This window comes from Taeniopygia guttata, chromosome 20 (genome assembly GCF_048771995.1).
Source record: "Taeniopygia guttata chromosome 20, bTaeGut7.mat, whole genome shotgun sequence".
Taxonomy (NCBI): Eukaryota; Metazoa; Chordata; class Aves; order Passeriformes; family Estrildidae; genus Taeniopygia; species Taeniopygia guttata.
The window spans coordinates 12,394,844-12,416,905 of record NC_133045.1 but is presented as its reverse complement, the minus strand read 5'-3'; the positions used below and the strand labels follow the sequence as shown (position 1 = coordinate 12,416,905).

At 40.1% G+C, this 22,062-nt stretch overlaps 1 protein-coding gene across 2 annotated transcripts; it reads right to left on the bottom strand.

The window, feature by feature from the left end:
* Positions 1–537: 537 nt before the first annotated feature.
* LOC100224823 (serine/threonine-protein phosphatase 4 regulatory subunit 1) lies at positions 538–22,024 on the bottom strand. 2 transcript variants are annotated; one of them, XM_041720233.2, is made up of 20 exons: positions 21,892–22,024; positions 21,752–21,796; positions 17,155–17,287; positions 16,722–16,828; positions 16,003–16,145; positions 15,312–15,458; positions 13,620–13,727; positions 12,418–12,483; positions 11,672–11,830; positions 11,020–11,213; positions 10,255–10,688; positions 9,351–9,583; positions 8,683–8,775; positions 8,011–8,196; positions 7,575–7,736; positions 6,877–6,977; positions 5,670–5,790; positions 5,070–5,204; positions 4,283–4,424; positions 538–3,614 (listed from the first exon to the last, which is right to left on the bottom strand). In XM_041720233.2, exons 1-20 carry the CDS (start codon positions 21,896–21,898, stop codon positions 3,460–3,462), a joined length of 2,871 nt encoding a protein of 956 aa, XP_041576167.2. In that variant the 5' UTR covers positions 21,899–22,024; the 3' UTR covers positions 538–3,459. The 2 variants fall into 2 exon arrangements, with proteins under 2 accessions (XP_041576167.2, XP_012425757.5); XM_012570303.5 differs by lacking the exon at positions 21,752–21,796.
* Positions 22,025–22,062: the final 38 nt, after the last annotated feature.

The following is a 22,062-nucleotide window of genomic DNA, read 5'->3' as shown; positions in this document are numbered from 1 at the left end:
TGGCATTTAACAATTTCTGTTCATTTGGTTCACTTTAAGAAGGGACTGTAACAATTGCCAACAGTGTTCTGAGCCTCTGCTGTCTATTGATAAATATGGAACAGGTGTAAAAACAGTTTCTCTTTCTCTCTCCTTAAAAATTCCCTGAGCTAAAAAGCTGTTTATGCAATGCCAAAGCAAGAACAGGTCTCTGCTCCCAAGTTCCAACACTGAGCTCACAGAGGGAGACGTGCAGCAGACTGGAGTTCACAGGTAAGACAAGACCAACCGTGGTGTGAAGCTGCCAAGAACACAAAACTCTGCTCAGGTGCTGCCTGAGCCTGGAAGGAGACTTCCCTGTAAGTCCTACATCCCCACAGGTAGGGGAAATTCCAGCAATTGATGGCACATTTTAAAGATTCTTTTACTGCACAGCACAAAGAATTCCACGTTCAGTCCTGGTCTGACAGTCAACAGTGCTTACACATGGGACAGGTTTCATTAACCAAAAAGTGCACTCACATCTCACCCATGACAAAAAGCAGTTACACAAGCTGGTTTAAAAAACAGTCACAGGATTTATTGAGATAAATACAAATAGAAAGTTACATAGATTCTTTATTCTGACAAATGAATGACACTTCCAGAGTGTCCCCACTTAACTGTGCTCTGAACACCACGTGTAGTGACACAGCTGCCACGTGCTCATCCCACCAGGGCCACAAGTGAGGCTCAAACCTAAGCAACATGACCAACATGCTTTGGATCACAAGTGCTGGATCCTTCCCTACAGCATCCCAGCAATATTGCACCAACTACTGTTACTGTCATGTTCCTTAGCTAGAAATGCTGAAAAGTGATATTCTTGGGTGGACTACCTAACTTTGCTCTACCTGGCTTTTTAAATACATATTTTTGCATAATTTAAACAACCCAGAGAACTGCACATGAACACACTCATTGCATACATTTGTCTAGGACAAGACAAAGTGCAGCCTTTAGTCATGCTGAAATAATTTCTAGTTTAAAACTGAACCAAAAGGACAAACTTACAGAGGGTAAATCTGGGTAACAGACCTGCACATTGTCTACAAAAAACCCACCCCAGAACTATGCTGGCCCCCATTAGGACATGCAACTGTGGAGTTGTAACAGGAGGTTTTAAAAGCTTGACTCAAATCGCCTCGTTCAAAACCAACCTGAATTTGGGAGCCAGAGAGGTACTAAAATATTGTTAAAAACAAGGAATTTTATTCAGCCTTTTAGTGAGCTTTTATAGCTGGTGGCTTACCCTTTACACACATCCTAGTAAAAATCTCCTACCAAACATGCTAAAAACTATGGAAGCTTGTGTTTTCCAGTGAATTATTGCAAGTCAAGGTAACTATTGAAGGTGATCTGACAAACAGACCTGGGTTGGGTTAACGTTCAAGGTATTTAATTTATATACAGTATATTTCAAACATACTTACATATACACACGGTTAAAAAAATCTGTTCAGTGCTGAGAAATTTAATGAACTGATAATAAAAAACAGAAGTGAAACCTTGTCAGAAAGGCCTTAGAAAATCTGAACTGTTAGAAAATATCAGTATAATGCCAGCATTAGAAAAAGATATTAGAACTAGAAAAAATTAACTTGAGGGGTCTTTTTGTTAAGAAATTGCAATCATAAAAAGTCTGTACTGAAGAAGCATTTGTTTTAAATTATCAAAAAAACTGTAAAAAATTAAATGTAGAATGTTGCAGAGTTTGCACTGTTTGCTGCAATAGCAGTGGTGTGTTTCTGCCTGCAACTTCCAAAGAGCATTTTGTGATCTTACAAGAAAACAATTTGCTAAAAATACTGTACATATTATAATACATGACTGGTTAACTCATACAAAAGTGAGCCCTCCCAAAACACAGAACCCAGCTGAGGAACCTACTCACTGTACTGCCACATCCAAACAAAACCAAAACAGGTGTGATAACCTTCCCCCATGTGAGCTACTTACTATGGAACATGAAAGAAGGGTGAGTATTGGTGAGTATTTACACAGGTCTGCTGAGGCAAAAGGACTCTGCTCTCAGGAAGAAAGTAACTGTGATTACATGAAACCACTTCATTAATTTATAATTTATAATAATTTAGTTTTTTGAGCAGGATAAACTTTCAATCCACAATTTAAAAAAGACTATTTTTTCCCAGGACCCACATTATTGCACATTTGGGATCCAAAAGAAGACAGGGTCCAGCAGGAGTATAAGCGTTATAATTTTTCTGAGGCTACTGAATTTGACTAACACAATTGTGCTCTTTCTTCCAAGCCCCTGTTCCAACAGACAGGAGACATCCCACTTCACCTAACCTGTCTGACTCGGTGTTTGCCCCAGACCTTGCCCTACTACCCACAGAGGTGGCAGAACAAACTGTGGCACCACCTTTCCCCAGAAGATTTCTGTACTGGGGTTTTGCAGAATTTAGCACTCCTTTGTTTCTTAGGAAAAGCTGTTTGGGGTTTAACCACTGGGCAGGTTAAAAGGTGTTTGTTCTACATGCACACCTCATTTAACAAACAGACTCAAGCCTGTATCTCTCTGTAATACCCTTGTACAGCTCCAGCTCCTGTTGCAGAATTGAATCCCTCAACTCAAGTGACCTTTCCTGGGGCAGAATGAGGAATTTTCCACTTAGGAGATCTCCAGTCTGCCTGCTCCTGGGAGAGGCAGCAGCAACAAAAACTGACCTGTGAACACCTGTAAGGGCAGTCAGAAATGTTGCTATTATTATCTCTTAACACTGTAAGGGTATAGCTCAGAAGGAACAAGCTAAGAGAAACCTCACAATATACAAAGAATGTTGAGCTCTCTGTGTTTTAAAAAATATCACACATAAAAATGTGTGACCAGTACTTCATTCTAGCAGTGTAACTACTTTAAAAATGAAATGATTTTTGAGCTATTCCCATTGATACAGATTTAAGTTCTTCATAATTTTTTGTTACAATTCAAAACTATTCACATATATACACTTTTTTTTTTTCAAATAAATGCAGTAAGTGGAACAGTACAAAGATAAAAGTGAGGAAGGAACAGCTTCAGGAAAGTTTGCTACAATCAAATTTTAAGATTTAGCCACCTTTTTGAACTCATAGCAAAGTTGTACTAACGGAAATATTTTGTTAAAAAAATGAAATGTAAATTCAAAATATGCTTAAACACAGTGTGTGGTGTAAGACTTCACAGACAATACTGAAGTGCAGGTGAGGTCAGAGTTATCACCTCAATTTATAAAGGGAAAACCAAACGGAAGGAATTACTCACAGGAATCAAACATACTGCTGTAGATGAAACAAGGTCATGAAATGAAGACTAACATTTCTCAACACCCCCTTTCCTGCTCAACAAAACCCACCTTATCTCTCCTCATTACTCACACTAACAGAAACAAGGTGAAAAACCGTCCTGCTGTTCAGCCTTCACTGCACAACAGCCCTTTAGTTTTGTTTTTCAATGGTGATATTGTCCATGTTATCCTGTTTCAGTTTTATGGTGGCAAAGAAAGACACATCTTGATCTCTGTCAGACTGCAGGGCTAGAATGGTCTCTTCTGCAGCTTCTAGATGAGGATTGCCAACACTTTTAAAATAAGCTGGAATAAGGGGAGAAAAAAAGACAATTTTAATTAAATCCAAAGGAATAAACTCTAGAGCATATGTAGTGCAGAAATACAGAGAATGCCAAAACCATCTGGGGCAGCTTATCCAGTTTATAGTCTCCTTACAGAAACTACAGGAAACTAAGGAAGCTGACAGAGAAAGAAAAATATGCTGCTTCTGATTCATCTTATTAGGTACTTAAATACTTCTAAGATTTTTGCTGAGACCTAAATAGAAACATATCAATGAGCAGTAGGAAGCTGCTGCTGTACAATGCATTCCAAACCCTTCTCCATACTTAATTCTGAAAAAAAGATAAGAGATTTCTGCGCTTCTCCCTCTGAACAATCAGAGGGCAGCACACAAATGAGACCGGAGGTGCAGAGTAACCCAGACCGGCGTTCGGGAGGAGGGCGGACCCGAACGCGGCGCTGCGGTTCGCGGGGCCGCACTGCCCCCGCGCGGGGCCGCTCCGCGCCTGCAGCGCCGCTCGCATCAGCATCCCACCTTCCAGCCACTCCAGTACTCCCAAATCTGAATTCACATCCTAGATTACAGTGTGTGACTGTTCCACAGCCTTGCACCGACTGAGCTGCTAGAGCTGTGCTGCCAGAGGAGAGCTCGAGGTGCTGGATCTTTCCAAGGAAATGAAGGACTACACCTTTCTCCAGCAATGTCTGCCTGAGAGCCTTGGCGAGCAGGACCCTGACATTTGGCACGGGATCTGATGCAAGGCTTAGAAGGCTGGGGAGTAAGTGTTCAACAAACTGGTCCACAGGCATGCACTCCTCTTCTACTACAGCCTACAAGAAAAACACAACAGAAAAAGCAAGACTTACGTTAAAATTACACTATTTGCCATTCCTTTCCACCTTGTCCTTAATTTGCCCTGTTAAAAAAGGCTCTTAACAAGAGCACCCCACCCCATGTCTTACCATTTTGAATTTCAGCCAAAGATGGGCCAGGAAGAACAGATTAATTTCTCCCAAGAATGTTTTAGGAAATGCTGCTCTCTTGCCTGTCATCACCCTTTTCCCTTTTAATGTTCAACCCTTGCTCCTCACTGCTACCCAAGTAAGCATTTTTGGTTTGGATGGGGTGAGGTGGCAATAAAGTGGGAAATAGTTTCTGGCATCCAGCACCCATTGGTGGTGTGAAGAGCTCTTGTGATCTTTTAGCCTAGCATGGCCAAGGATTAAACAAATCTGTCTCTGTTTGGGACTTAACTCTTGGCTTTGCCACAGGATCAGCTGTGGCAGCTGGAAGCACAGACCCAGCCAGGGATACAGCCTGTGGTGGGACAGCCAGATGCCAGCACTGAGACCACACTGACTCTGACCAAACCAAAAATAACCAAAAATATTGTGAGTCAGATTTCAATATTGCCCACATTGCTGCAAAGCCCCAATTTTAATATACACATAGAAACAAAGAGAGAACATTCCAACCTGACAAATGAAGGCAAAGGCTTGTCTCCCAACCCACTTGGAGCAGTGACGAAACCGCACTACGAGCTCATTGATGAAATTTAATCCCAGGCCATTGGCACTGTTTGCATAGAACTTCTGTAATATTGCTACAACCTGTGAGCCAAAGGAATGGGAAAAGGAGGGGAACAAAAAGAAGAAATGAAACTTCAGCTTCAGCCCTTAGACTTAAAAAGACTTAATTTGAATGCTACAAGGGACACTGTATTCAATGTAGTCAGCTCTGCTTGTAGGCTTCATAACAAATCAAATCAACTTTGAGGAAAGATCAGAAGTTGGTTGTTCTGTGTTTTGTTTCGATTTTTTTTTCCCCAGAATGGCTTACATTCACTTCAAAGGATTTCTCATTCACATACAACCACAGAGAAAAATTTCAGTATCTGTGGCAGTCTGACAACTCAATATTTTATAAACTTTCCACTTCACTTATTTCCATATTGATTCCTGTGTTTATCAAAATGTCCCTATTCACCCTACTTGTCTGATAAAACAGTGATTTCAGGTACCCTCTCCAGGAGCATTTTCCTGCTCTCCTGCCAGGAACTGAACTAAATCCCCTACCAGTTTGAAGGAGATCCACCGAACTTCTGAAACTTTATCGGAGCACAGAGTTAGTGCAATGTGCCTTAAGTAGTCAAAGACATCGTTGGGATTGTAGAGCTCCAGGATCAGGATCAGCTGCCTGGAACACAAAGGAAACCATTACTGCACCAAGTGCAGCACCAGCCTGCTGCCATTCACCAGCTCTTACAGGTGGGGTAGGAGCACCAAAGCACCAGTTACTACAGAGCCCTTGAGCAGTTTGTTCTTCTCTTCACTTGTTACAGGTACAGGCTTTAATCCATCAGGGAGGCCCAGAGAAACTGTGATCCAAACTACATGTACCAGTGTATCAACATTATCCAAAAGAATAACCAAAGCTACAAACATAAGCATGAGAAGCCTTTTTCAGCTTCAAAACAATACCCTGTACATTCTTGCAAAGCAAACACTGAATATTTACCTCAATGTAGAAATCTACATTTCAGAAAATAATTCCTGTCACAGAACCACACAGAACTCACTCCAGCCACAAAGAGCCCAGGCAGTGGCAGCTCCCCACCAGGGCTCAGGGAGCTGCTGTGTAACTTCTGTACCACTGTGAGTTTGTTGTGCCAAAATACAAAGGGAGAGCAAGTCCTCAACAGCCCAAACACAGCAACAAAATAAACACAAAGGTCAGAGTTTATCTGCAAACTATGGCTACAATGGTGCTGAAAATATCAACAGGGCTTGTAGAAAAAGAACTGTGGGATGTTAATCTACCTTTGTTATATACCCACTCTTATAGAAGTACCAAAAAAATCCCAGCTTGTTTTTTAAAAACTAGTTTTTCTTTCCTACACCTTAAAAAAATTACTTTTTACATGCCTTTCACTAATTTTTGCAAGGGAGTCATGAACTAATAAATTCTCACTGAATAGTATCTATCAGATTGTCATGCTTCATCAGCTGCAAGTGAACCAGATCTCCATTTTAGTAAAATCACAGGCACTTAAGTTTTAGTCATACATTACAGCACAACTTGTGAAAAACAAAAAACCACACCAAAAAACCCAAACACCCTCAACTCCCCCCAAACAACCCTAACAGCCAGTGGCTTTTTCCTTCCTAAAGAATGGTTGTAAACTTTTAGCTTCTAATCAAGATGTGCTAACTTCTGAATGTAATTACTTATTTCCAAGTTAGTAATACAGGTTAAAAATCAGAAGTTAACAAAATTACATACTCTGCCAGCTCGTAACGAAACCTCCAGTTCCTGCTGTTATCAGTCACCACAAATTCTTGCAGCTGGTAAAGATACTCTCGCCTTTTGTCTGCATGAAGTAGCTAAAGGAAAAACATTACTGGTATAAAACTGATAAAACTTCAGACTTGCAGTTCTCTGGTGTGTCACTAGTCACAACTATGTGCATTTTCCTACTTAAAAAGCAAGTGACTAATGACAAGGTGCTTCCTAAAAACTGTGCAGAGTCAGCTGAGTGCCTGGACACACACAAGTGACATCCAAAGTACAAGAAGTCATCCCTCTAGCAAAACCCAAAGCACCATCTCCAGGCATGACAGTGAGTAACCAAAAGCTGAGGATCTGTGTGTATTCCACAGCAGCCCACCAGGATCTGCTCTCTTCTCTCCCAGCCCCAAAAACAAACTGCTACTGGGCCAATTTTTCAAGTTTAAAACAGCCAGCAGCATTTGCAACCACATTTACAACGGGTTTTCAGCTTGGTATTTTGTTGGGATATGAGAGAAAAGAGAAGTGAGGCACATTAAAAGAAGGAATAGAAGCACACACACACAAAATGGTAGCATTGCAAAATACTAAACATTGATTAGATACTGAGACATGCACAGCTCATTCAAAAACTCTTCATATAATGGAGTCAGAAAAAATTTTATGTTGAGAAATTTATTACATTTTCCTACCTTCAGAAAGTCATAGAGATGTTTGAGGACACCAATACGCACTTCATCCAGATCTTTCAAGAAGCCATTGAAAATTGGCACCAGATCAGCAGCTGTTAACTGATCCCCCAGGATCACAGCCAGCTCGTGGATGGAGAAAGCCAGAGTGCGCCGCACCTTCCACTGCAAAGGGGCAGCAAGGGAACTACGTGAGGCACCATGACTACAGTAAACAAGCTTTTGAACTACCCTGTGTGAGGATTGAGAGAGCAGGACAAACAGGGCTAGTAGAAAGTGTTAATCATATTTATGAAGTCTGATTTAAATCTGGAATTTTATATTTTTAGCGCTTATTCCTCCATATGAAATTATGCGATCTTATAACTACAGTACAGACTGAAGAAAAAAACCTCCTCCTCAAAATTCTGATTTGTGTAACAAAACGTTCTTTTCTTACCTGTACATCTGAAGCTAGTGTCTCATAGGTGTCCTTGAGGCAGTGCCAGTTCTGCCTGCCCAATGTCAGGGCCACCCCAGGCAGGCTGTAGGCACAGTGCTTGGCAATCTCAGTGTCAACGGTCTGGGCCCGAGCAGGGTCAGTCATGGACAGGTACTGGTCCAGTAAAGGCTGAGGGATGATGTCCTACAGACAGACACACTTCAATTTAAGAGCAGAAAGAAAATACAGCTGCTGTGCTACAGTTCTACCAATCAGCCAGCACCAAAACACAAGAGACAAGACACCCCTTGTGTGTGTTACTCTCACCAAGGGTACATGACTCTAATGGTTATTTATCCTCTCATTAGGACAGAGCAGTCAGCAAGGAGCAGTCATTATGGCTTTATCAACACCTTGCATCAACCAAGCTGAAAATTCCTTCTTTGCTGATGCCAAACACTAAATCAGTGATAGAACAGGACAGTCAGTGCCTACCTTGGTTGCACAGGTTGGCACCAAAAAGGCAACAGAATGTTTCTAATTTTGTCATTTAAAACAGGGCAGTCCTTGAATTCTGGAGCATTCCTTCACATTCTGCAACTGATCCAATGCAGAAGCTACCACTGCATTAAGGGTAGGATTAACTATATCCAGTACTCTACTAAAACCATTAAATGCCATTTTTATCACCTGTAATTTTGACTTGTCATCTTCAAATGGTGGATTATTTTCTTGCTCTTTCCTCAAAAAGACACTGGTTCCTCTGTGTTGTTCCTCTGAGTCCTGTAAAAGAAGGTACCAGGTAGTGAAATGAAGAAGACTTGATGCTGTTTGGGCTATTTCAAAGCATCACAGGGTAGAACAACAGAGCTCAGATTCAGAACAGCCCTGCACAGGCAGAGCCTTGTTCAGTGTGTTTATGCAAGTATAAAAAGACAACAGTTGCACACTGAGGCAAACAGACTGTAGCAACAAAAAGGGGCAGCAGTAGTTAAGATTTACTTCTAAAGAAAGGAATCTAACATCACAAACCCAACATTCATACACATTGCTGGTTACTTTTAAATAGGTTTTTATTCTTGAAATTAAATTACATTCAATGGAATTTAATCAGAAAAAAAACCGTACAAGACTACTCCAAAATTTAACTCCTGGGTCATTTGGGTGCAAACAGAAATGATAACCCTTAATGGCTTTTCTTTTGTTAATTAGAGTAAGTAGTAGAGTAAATTACTAGACCCCAACTATGATAGCTGTGGTCTAGTAATGTTCAAAGGGTTTGGATCAAAAGTGGATCAGTTATGCCAGGGACTACACAACCCCACACAGCTCAGACATGGAGCACAACGTGTACTTACTGTGGTTTTCAGCACACTGGTGCTTGACTGGTCACTGATGTCATCCTGGGAGGCAGGGGATGAAAGAGTGTTCCCCTGTACCTGGTTGCAAGCTGCACCTGAAACCATTGCTTCATCCAAAATCATTTTGTTCTGAAGATTGTCACCACTTTCTTCCATTTTTTTGGTCTCACAGTCACCAACAGAATCAAACTGAGCAGCTCTGAGAGCAGCAGACAACACTTGGACCTGAGCTGTATAAAGCAAAATATGGTTATTTAGTCTCCTTTCTTTATTTAAAGGCAGTAAATTTGTAATTAACTCATCTAATAAGATAAAAGGTAGTCCAGTATGAGCTGTACACAAAGGCTGTATTAGCAAACATTTGCTCTTGGAAAGAAACAGTGTTTTACTGCAGAGAACTTGAGACTTGATGAAACAAGAAACTGAGCTGACTATGGATGACAAGAAGGATTTGGCCCATGAAGCACAGATCACACTATCAGGCCAATATCTTTTCAATGCTTTTGACAAAGGGCCTGTTTCAGGTGGGTAATGAGGAAGAACTTGAAATTAGGGCCATTCTGAGTCAGCCAATATTAGATCAATTCAGCTTGTAACACTGTCACTAAATCCACAGTACCTACAACACTCAGAACCTGATAAAACTGTCTTTAACAAGCTCTTTTCCCTTTTGTAGTTAGACAAATTTATTTCTCATGCAAACAGAAGCCAGGAGCATTTCCCCAGCTGCTCTAGAAATAACTTACATCTTATGAAAAAATCTGTTGCATAACCTTCTACTATAATTTACTACTCAAGGTAGGTTCATCACCCTATGAAGACCAAGCTAATTAAAATGCAGCCAAGAAAGGCCAGAAAACCTGCTCAGAGAAAACAGAATTTTACTGTCATAGAGTCTCACCTTGAACATCTGGATCATCTATGTGCTCCTGTAAGCTTTCTAGAACCTTTTTTATTTCACTGCTAGCAACACAGTTATTACATGGCACAGAGCAGGCTTCGCTGTGCTTCTCAGCCTTGAACTGCAGCAACTCCAGGTCCTGACTTATGTCGGGCAGGGGAGGGCGCCAGTACAGGAATGTGCTAAACACGTCCTCGGCAGACGGCAGCCCCGAGCTCAGCCCCGGAAAACTGCTCTCCTTCGTGCCTTCAGGGGCACCAGCAGCAGTTTTGTCACCCTGACATAAGCCAGACACATCTTCTCCACGGCTGGCACAACAATCTGAACTTTCTTGCCACGAATTTTTATTTAGGTCCTCAGAGAGCTTTGAACGAACTTCTGCTGAAGCCTCCTCAGTCGATGATTCTGGTTTGATTTCCATTGGTTGTTCTGAGCTGGAAATAAAGTTATTGAAAGAAAACTTTAAGTACTCTGTAACAAGAGGTTTTCAGTGAAATACTTAATAAAAGACAGTAGCAACAACAGAAGCTTTTCTCTAAAGAAAGACAATTTGTCACCACTATGCTTTACTTCACCAGTTTTCCCTTTGCCTTCCTGTGAAGCCAAAGTGAATTTTTCAATAAGGTGCTTACACTCAAATATGTGATCTCACTCTTCAGACCTTTTCTGGAACTGCATTCTCAAATTGAAATTTTTTGCCTTGATGAGCAACAAAATCTCCTTTTTTTAACCCCTTTACTACATCACACCTTTCCCAGGATTTACCTGGGCAATGCAGCATTTGCACTGGAAGACATCACAGTGATATTGTTGCTTGGCTGACAGGAATTGGAATTCACATCTTGTGCTGGTGGTCGGATACTCAGTGTCCCATCTTCTCGAATGTAAAGACCAGCACTTGAAGGGTTTGCAAAGGTAGAAATAAATGGGCCAAGAGACTGAAAAGCAGCCTGACGAACCTGTGGTGGTGTAAGAGCAACAGTCAGGCTTCATGCAACTCACACAGAGTTGAATAATTTAAATTTGGTGCAATTTTCAGTAAGAACCAGTTGGTTCTTAATATAACAGCTTCATTTATATAACCAATTACCAAATAAGTGCCACTTAAGCAAAGGGTGATACACCTAAGCATATATCTACAATCATTGTACAGAAATCTTCTCGAAGTTATAAATTTGAAGGACATCTTCTTACTTCAACTCATCTGTTTAACACAAGCAACTTTTTCTCAGAAGAGTATTTACATTTATAAACTGCTGAGAGAGAGGAAACATAAGAAACTCTCTCATTAGAGATTATTTTTTAGCACATTAAGCTCTGATCTCAGCAAATGAACTTCAGAGCACTACTAAACTTGCCCATTATTTGTTTAGGATCTGCCTGGGAGGAGGCATCCATTCCAGAGGGAGCCACTCACCCATCTGCAGGTGTCACTGATCAGGCTGATGAAGAGTGGGGACAGTTTGCTCCTGCGAACTTCTGGGGATGTGGTGTAGGACACTGCCATAAAGCATTCAGCACAAGCCTTCCTCATTCCCCACACACTATCAGAACACAGCTCAAAGAACTTGGGAATCTGCCAAAAATAAGTCAATCCAAAACTAATTAAAGACTGAACAAAGACTGCAGCAATATCAAAGTATTTGTTTGAAAACTGGAGACAATGACAACTCAGAGAATAAAATAAGTAAAGAACAGGAGAAACAGGGCCAGGTTAAATGCATACACTAATTAAAGGAATTGGAAAAAACCCATCTGTCCCTCACTTACTCCATTAGGAATGTGTGTACAACTATTTGCAGCAAGAAAGAATAGAAAGAATTATTAATGGCCTATTTTCCCTGAAATTATAATCGAATTGATGATCATCTAGTTCAGGGAAAAATAAAAGTAGTACTTCTATAATGTGTGTGCATACATAAGTACATATATATACATATATATGCTGTCAATTACATTGTTAAACATATTTTGCAAAGCAAGAACTTTGCATTTCCCTTAATTCCCAGTTTTGCTGTGTAATTGCAACCGCAGCCTTAGCCAAATCAATTAAAAAATGCATGCACACTGATTAATTTGTAGAGAAGACAATAAAGAAACTCATTATTAAACTTTCTGAACTGAGAAATACAGGTCTTGCAAATTTATTCGGTTTTTACATACCAGCAGTCTTTCAGTGGCTTCTTGCCCAACTGCATTACAAATGTCACCAAAATTAGCTGCACAAATCTAAGAAATAAAAAGTCATTAATAACACAGTGTCTTTCAAGGGCATTAGGTTGATTATCAACTCTACCATGCATTATTTATCCCATCAAACAACTGCACATGTTTTGACTCTTCCAATTTCAGGCCTGTAACTGCATCATGTAATATTAACTCATCCAAACAACGACTCTTTGGAGCAAGTGTCCATACTCCACATGCCTCTGGGATCAATAGTAGTAAAGGTTTCTGCATGAGGAGCATCATCTGCTCCAGTAACCACCAGAAGGGACAATAAACCCACATGAAAGTTTAAATCACTTTGAGCAGCAGCTGTCAAGCCCAAAGCAGGCCAGAACATGATACCAGGGTCAGGACTTAGGTGTACTGACAGCACTACCCTGGCTCAAGGTGGCTTAAGTGCTTTACTGAAGCAAAGTTTAATCAAGGTCTCAAGTTCGTGCCATTTACAGGCCATTACAGAAGCTCTAATTAAGGCAAAAGGGACATCCCCTCAGGCTGGAAAAAGATGTTGGCAAAATCTGAAATAATTTAAGATAGAATTGTGTTAATACATGTTTTAGTCACTCTCTGTGCTAATTTAGAAAGCAATAAAAGCAGCTCAAATTCCAGCAAGTGCAGCTTATGTTGCAGACCAAAGCTGAAGCTTGGCACAACCCTTAAGTCTAAACGAGTATTTTAATACATCTTATGCTACAAGTTTCCTTTTGTACTTAAACATGAATTAAAGTAAGTCTTACACTTTGGGGATTTCTCCTTTCAATAATAACAGATTTATTTTTTAAAAAATGATGTCTCAAATGTCTATTACTTTTGAATTTTGAAATAAGATGCTAGAGATTACAGAAGTTGCTACCATCCTATAACCAAGCACAGCAGCTTACAAAAAAATATTGTGCAAAAATATTAAATGTGCAAGACCAGTTTAACTACTGGACCCAACCTACTGGCCAAAGTCTATTATCTGTTCCTTTACTGAACCACAGAGACTAGACTAGAACCATGTCAATAAATCAAAATTCTCTTCCAGATGCTTTGAAAGTCCATCAGCTAGAGTTATGACTAAATTATGTAGGAAGGCATTTGAACAGCAGTGTACAAATTCATTTTCAGGGGGTTAGGGTTGAACATACACCAACCTTTCGGACTTGAAACAATTTCCCATCACTGCACAGTTCACAGAAACGAGGAAGCAGCATGTGCTCAACTGTTGTTCTGCTCAACATAGAAGCCATTTTACAGATTATCTAAAAATCAGGAAAGGAATATGTGTAAGGAGAAGAAAATTATAAACCTTTTAAGCACAGCCAAATATTCCTCCTAAAAATTACCTCAGAGAGCAAGACAGTGATTACAATCAACCAGATGAAAGTGCTACACATTATTTGTTTTTCCACACACCTGTTTTATGTAAAGCACAAACACAGCTTTACTTTAAATCATTCTATGCCAGAACATAACATTTCTCCATTTAATTCCTTGTCTTTTTTATCTGGTTAAATAGAACTTTTATTAATAGATTTGTTTTCAAAGTGCTTGCAATGTGGCAATACTGGCATTTTGTATGGAGAAGACGAAAGTTCCATTGCACTAAAGATCTTATAAAAATCACACTCTTTAAGCATATTAGAAATATCCCAAGTTTCAGCATGCAAGTATGACATTGGTCTTTAACAGCTCAGGTACTTAAAAACATGCACAGTCCCAGCTCTGTAGGCTCAGATATCACAATAAAATAGAAGTTTGCCATACAGCAGAAGACAAAAAAGGGGAGTGCAAGAAAAATTAGTTATTTATGTGAGCCACTGCACACTTTACAGGAATGATGCCCAGGAATTTTAGGAGTTAACAGTGCATAATTAAAGGAAGTTAGTAACACACTCATTAAATGAGCTTTTTTAGAGGAATTATCAATTTCCACTACCAGCACAAACCATGTTTCTGCTGTGAAAATCATGTGTTTTGGGTTGGGTGCTTCCTTTCAGCTCCCACTTTCTGGGAGAAGTTGCTGTAATTCTTGTATTTGCAAGGGGCTCTCATGCACCAGGGGTTTAATGCTTACACAAACATCATCAGATTACAGTCCTCATCTTTCTGTTTTTATTTTTCAAAAAATATTGCAGCACTCTACCTTCACAAAAAATAAGCTTTTTTTCTTTATAGGAATAAATGCTTACCTTTCCAATAGAGTGCTAAATAACAACTAAGGAAGAGACCATTCAAGGACTTTCCCACAAATTTTCTAACTCCTAAAAGGCAGCTGGTGCTCAGATGTCATCCTGGAAAATTGTCTAAGCAATTCCCAACTCCCAAACAAGGAAGAGGAAAATCTAGCTGGTAAAATATTTTACAGGTCAAGTGTCAGATATCCATGCTGAAATGTAATTACACACCAGAACTTTTCTGTGGAGTCAACTGATTTCTTGAAAGTCACCAGGCAATGTTTTTTCAAAACACTTCAGAACAGAGATCAGGTCATATTTCTACAACATTACTGTGAAACCTGGTAAAGCAAATGTAAAGAACACTCTGGGGAATGTAACAACCCTAACAAGAATTTTAAAAAAGGCTGCCAAGGACCAATTGTATTTTAAAGCTATTCAGCTACTATTTTGATGTAATTTAGGATCCTGAAGCATAAAGATGGTCTCTTTTAAAATCTGGTATTTTCAAAAATTCAGAATAAAAATTAAAGACTTGTTTTGTTAAAGTAAAAATCCAAATATCTTACTGAATAAAAACAAAACGTTTGATGGCTTACTTTATTTAATGTCAGTTCTATTCCTGGACCTCATCTTAATCAACACCATAAATTAATGTTATCAACTTACATTGACAGCTTCCACCTTGTACTCATCATCACTGTCAGGAGCAGAAAGGTCCAGCAGAATTGGACACACCTTATTTTCAATGTCACTCTGAGCCACAAGATCTTGTTCCAGCAGTATCAGCAGTGCTTCCTGGCCTGCCTTTCTGACCTATAAACAAACACACAAAACCAGTTTGTCACTATAAAAACAACATTTACAAATACAAGAACCAACAAACCCTCTATCCTTTGAATGTACACACAGGTACAAGCTAAAAAAAGCAAATTCAGGAAAAAAGTCTTCGTTTTATTAAAATAAGGAATTAGCAACAAATACTAAAGTTTAATATAATCATTACATGACGTTTCATCACATCTGGAAAATAAGACAAAACATGAAGTAGAAGACAGGGTTTTCAAGTCATGACTCCTGTAACAGATTCTGTCCATGTGCTGTCAGGCAAATCCTGAAGTCTCCCATTATCTGCTAAGGGAAGTATTAAAAACCCAAAAATACAAAAACAACAACACAAAAAAAAATCAGACATCCCTAGAGGAATGTGCTGAAACCACTAAACACAGAGCACTACATAAAAGCCAGATATCAATCATCCAAAGTGGAATTTCCTTGTATCTCTTCCCCATATGCCTTAATTTTATTGAACCACACAGAATTTTCCAAGGATTCAACTCCTGTTGTCTGTATTTCCTACCTGATTGTTAACATCTGTGAGATACCTCACTACTATGGGCATAAGGTATTCAAAAAATGCTGTTGGGAATTTTGGTCGACTTTCTTGCAAAAAGATGGCAATTGGAGGTATCTGCTCCATCAGCTCTGTGCGAACAGTTGGCTCTGGAAATAAAAATCAGATTACATTAATAAATATGAAATGAAGATCAGGTACCTTAAGAAAAAAAAGGGGCATTTTTCTTTGTTTTCACAACAGAGGAAAATTAAAATAAGCAAAACATAAAAATAGCAGAGAGATTGCCTGTTCTTAAAGGAAAGCTGAATAAAACAGAATAGCCTTACATACATCATCACAGTTCAGAGACTTGGGATCAGTTCCCAAATCAATCCAATAAAATGAGATCACAAGCTGGAAAATCCAGTCACCATGAACATATGCACAAGAACTATTAAAATACACAACTGCTCTGTGCCACTTACACCAGATATAATAAATCAGATTTCTTGAAAATGTTGCTTCAGGCCCTATACTAAGAATAGGCCTTTCATTTAACATTTACCATGCAAAATATTTCAAAAACAAGAGATAAAAATTAATCTGTTTTCATTGACAGATCTTCCTGCTAGATGAATCAACTTCCTTGCCTTCTCAAAATCGGAAGTCAGCACTTCCTATGTTGCAATTTATGTAAAATAACTTATACAAATTAAAAAACAAACAAAAGCAAACTTTCAAACCTGCATCTTCAGAGAGCCTGACCACTATTTCCATTACAGCCAGAAAGTCTTCTTCATTGTTACTGAAATCTCGAAAGACATCCAGAAGACCCCTGGCAATAATTTGCCTGTGGAGTGAACACAATAATTGCCTTAATATCCAGTGACACTTAGATGGGATGCAAGGGGAACTTACCAAATGTAAATGGCACCATAAAACAGATCAAGCTGTTCTCTGAACATTCCACATACCAACAAAATAAAGATAGAATAAAGAGATCTTAATTGATAACTAAGACTGAAAATCTCTTTTCATGGAAGTGTTTTACAAGCTATTCAAATAGAAATACCATCATGCATGTATTTGGGAGAATAATGAAAGACACAGAAACATCTTAACATGCACAGTGCCCTCAGACTCAGGTGCCACCAATAATGCCTGCTGTGCCCTTACCTGTTAAATACATTATCACTGAAGGCATATTTCTCTAGACGAGCCAGTGGAGTTAAGTTATCCTGGCCAGGAATATCCAAGAATGCTGTTATCCTCATGCTATCACAGTCTGGTCCATAATCTTCAAAGCCAACTTGAAAGACATGAAAAGTAACCAAAAAAAAAAAAAAAAAAAATCCGAGAATCAGCAAGAGATGTTACAATGTAAACCACCACAAACCAGTAACTATTTCTTTAAAAGAAAAGTAATTGCACATCACTGGAAACAGTTTACAAAATCATCTTAAATTGTATCAAATGAAAAGTACAACACTTGCAAACAGACTTGTAAATTCAAGCTTTAACTTGACTGTCAAAATCCTAGGCTTTAAACACACTTTACTTTGCCCTTTCAGTGGAGGATCCACATGCATTGAGTTAAGAGGGCTCAGCTGACACAATCGCACATCACAAACCAACTCACACATTCAAAAGAAAAGTCAGTCCCATTAGAACAAACTGTAATTTTAACAATCATAGAAGATTTCAAACTGTATTGCTTTAAACCAGCAAATTCTTATGTCTGTTTCAAAGTTCCTGAGGTACATTTTTCTTACTGTAGTTACTAAATCAAATGTACCTAAATCAAACAGACTTTGGGTAAAAAAAACTTCATGGTACTTGTGAACATGCTGGGAGCTCCCTGCTGCACCTATCAACTATGGACTTTTTTCTGTGTGAGCCCACTCTTCTCTGAATCTTTTTTTGTATTTGCAGCTTCAAATTGTTACAATTTGCCTTACCAAGTCTGACAGACAGCATCACAGACAACAGGCAGGAGGTATGACCATGAAAAGGAAAGGGAATGGGAGAACTTTGTTGTCAAACCTATTTTAACCCTTTACCCCTACAACCATATGAAATAATGTGCCAGCAATGCAAATCTTTCACATAAATGCTCTTATAGGATAGAGGAACTCCACAGAAAGAGTTGCACTGGAGCAGTTAATATTGCTGCTCTGGGTTTACAACTGTCCCAAGCACACCTAGAACCAGGCACATTTCTTTCACACAAATAGAGCAACTGGGATCACACTTAAGTAAATGCAAAATCTGCCCACACAGCTTCTCATATGCATGAAGTATCTCACAAACCAGCACATATGCTGACAGCGACAACCCCTGAAGACAAGAAGTCACTTCTTTGGTCTAAACTCCATTAATACCCATTATAAATCACTTTATATGTTAAAAAAATCTCCGTTCCAAGCCTCAGGTTTTTTCCAACATTTCCTATGTAAAATTCTGCTTTCCAATTATTCAGCAAAAGTCAAAACACTCTCAGAAATGCAGCTCAGTAAAAGAGGAAATCATTTGGACGTACTTGGAGAAAAATGGTGTATCTGGGTCTTCAGGGGGAAAAAAGCAGATTGGTGCAAGGTCTCCAAGGAGCCTCAGGTGAGTTTAAACACTACAGAGATTCCAAATTCTGCTTTTCTCACAGACAATGAACTCAACAAGTTCAATAGATTTCAAACAAACAGAACTGTGGGATTAAATGTTGACATTTCAAATGTGCACACAGATACTACAAGTGAACCCGCAGCCACACAATAGGAAACAGATGCTAATTATTCCCAGCTTTTTAGAATGATGACATATTGCACTGACACTCTTACTTCCTCTCCACTGGTCATTATTATTTCTCATGCCTGCTCCTTACAGAAGGGTCTGTCAGGTTCAAAACATTTTTCTGCACAAGTGTAAACAATTTACAGAGCCCAGGTCTGTCTGGGATAAATCTGCTCCAAGACATCCCCCCAGTCAAGGCATCTGAAGAGGGAACATCCAGATTTGCTGCTTCAGAAGAAACTTGTTGTGTCCCTGAGAGCTCAGGGGAAGTTACAAAATGTCTGTAGGATTGCAGATTTCCCTTCTGAGGTTGCAACAAACACTGGCAATCCTTATGTCTATGCAATTATAGTATATATATATATTTTTGAAATTCCACACAGACCAGACACTCAGTAGCTGATTTTTTAGGTTAATCACCTGTTATACAAAGACAGACTGATTAGAATCAATATACTTGTAATTAGCTTTACCTAGTTCCCACCTGTCCTTAATTAGAAATGCTAAAAATTAAAGCTATTCATTCACTTCAAACAGTTCAGAATTCATACCAATTCAAACAACAATGAAATAAATCCCAGTTCTAACTTTGACTAAAATACTACACCTGGGACTAATTTTGTAAACATGATGTACATGTTTAATTTTACTGCATGGAGTAGCTCCATTATTCATTTAAAGTACTTAAGCACACACCAGTTCTTCCAAGAGCAGAGAGAAAACAGAGCACCACTACTTATACTCAGGACTGAGAGTTAAATACCTGAAATTTTTTCCATACACTCTCATGACACATAAGTAAGGAATAATCATGGCAGAATCCATTTTGTCTTCTCTCAAGAATTTTGGGTTTTTTTTTTTTCCATAAAATAGGACACCACGGGTACGCACATGTTTCAGAATACACCAAGTACTATAAAGTAAATCCCAAATACTGAACTAGTATTTCTTATCTAATGTTCCTTCACAGGTACATCTATTATTCAGTATTTTTCCCTCTAACTAGATCAAGCCAGTGAGCTTGAAATCTGTTCACCTATAAACAGAAATAAATGTGACAGTATTCACAGCTGAACTTGAGTTCACTGTGCTGAAAAGCTGCTCAGAGGTGTGAGAAACTCAGGGTCACAGGACCTAGTGCAGCAATTCAATGTCATCACCAGTGTCACTGTTCAGATTTCACAGCACAAACTAGTAAATAACAGCCCACAGCACAATGGTTTAATCAGCACAAGGTCATTTTCCCTCCTGGTGTTTGTTGAAGGAAAAACAAGTTATTTAAATACTTTCTTATTAATTACACAAAGGGCATAAATAAGTTAATCTTTCTTCCAGATGACCCACTATCTTGTGAAAAACAAGTTTTAAGCTGCACTTGAATTTAGCTAGATTTTACTACAACTTTTTCCCACATTCAGAATAAGTCCCTAGACTTCCTGTTTCAACACAATTCAGAGCGCATGATACTATTTCACCAATTGACTTAAGCAAGTAAGAATCCAGTTCCAGTGATTTATTTCACTGAGGTTTTCCTAAAACACATCCTGAACCCTTTGCTAGCCTAGTCTCTGGAGAACAGCATCTTAGTCATAGGACACCTGAACTCTGCTACAACAGAAAGCTTTTGATTCCATAATTCTAAAGGTAATGCCAAATTAATTGACATAATCAAAGAATATTTTTAAATCACATAATTCGATTTTCATAAAGCTCTAAAAGGTACATTTATTTACATGCTCATCTTGGAATGGATAACTTATTTTATGAATTACCACTTATGGCCCAACTGTCTTTATCTGGAAATTTTTAGTCACTCGAGTTTTGCCTTACAAGCATCAAGCTTCTTAATCAACTTAGCACACAAATCTGTTACAGTCTAAACAGAACAGCCAAGGAGTGAACACTAACAGACAACAAACACTTCCAGGGAAGGTCCAAGGCCAAAACCCATAAGAAAACTACTTTGAAGTTTGCATTTATGTCTGCTTCTCACATTTTACACACTGCTACCTACTAGGGAACAGCAGAAACCTCAAAGGCTGAAGGCAACAACCAACAGAATTCCACAGAACCAGCTCCTCCCACAGAGGAGCACATCTTCCAAACGAAATACTTTAGATCCCAGTTGTATTCCAACATTTCCCCTGGTGTTCATGAAGACCACCTTTCTCCTAAATCAGCTTTCTCATGCTCAGCTGGGAAGGTGGGTGGGATGGGTCCACCTGCTCACATTTCCAAGCGGTATCAAACAATAAAAGTCTTGCGAGAAATACAAGTAACATCTTTCTTTTTTAATAGAAAAGTCACTCCAGCATCCAACGTGTCAAGGAAGCCACCCCACAGAGAGAGCTGCTTTTCAAGGCAGCAGAAGTTCGTATCACTGTCAGTCAAAGCTTTATCTCCTGAAGTCACAGCGCTTACCAGGCTGGTTCACATCTGACAGGTGTGATCTGACAGCCCTGGACCACACCGGCGTGTGATGGAGCCGTTCCCTGCTCTGAGACCGGGGCACGGTACCCAACCCAAACCCACCGGTTAGTGCGATCCAACCGGAGCACACACGGAGATCTTCCCTTCATCCCGAGGTGCGCTCGCAGCACATCCCGGGGATGCAGGAGCAGCGGAAAACGCGTCCTCACAGCCTCTACAGCTTTAGAAAGTCTCACCGCAGCTGAGCAATCCCTGGGCTAAGAGTCCTAATTCCCACCGACAACAGGAGCGGGGCTGATGCCCTCGTCCCCCCGTGCGCCTCTTTCCCAGGCTCGGGCGCTGTCGGAGCTGCTGTTTACACCGAGCCCAGCGGCCGCTGGAACCAGTGGGGATGGTCCAACGCCCCGGGACCCTTCACCTGCCAGAACTGCCTCAAAATCCTCCCCTCGCCCTCAGCGGGGTGAAAACGCGGAGAGGGAAAGTGGGCGACAGGAGGACCCCGGGGTGGGAGCGCGGGCCTGAACAGGGAGCGGAAAAATAAAAAACAGTTACTCACAATCATCTAAGTCATCCTGCAAATCCACAAAATACAAAGGGATCCCTACAAACGAAAAACAGAAGAGAGATACCAGGGGGTTGGTTTCGGAGGGACGGTGGCAGCCCCGGCTGAGCCGCCCGCCCGCCGGCCCCACTTACCGGCCATCTTGGAATGGACATGGGCGAGGAGGAGGAGCGGGAGGGCACAGGGAGGAGCCGCGGGTGCTTCCTGTCGCCGGGTCAGCTCCGAAACGCCACCGGGTGAAGGAGCAGCGGCTGCCGGGGGTCGAGTGGCCCCCTCAGCACCCGAGGGGCACAACAGCGAGCGGG

Coding starts and splice junctions, on each gene's coding strand:
- LOC100224823 (XM_041720233.2), bottom strand. Junction 12,484..13,619: donor AATTGTTTCAAGTCCGAAAG/GTTGGTGTATGT, acceptor TTTATTTCTTAG/ATTTGTGCAGCTAATTTTGG. Junction 6,978..7,574: donor ATCTCTATGACTTTCTGAAG/GTAGGAAAATGT, acceptor TTTTTCCTTTAG/CTACTTCATGCAGACAAAAG.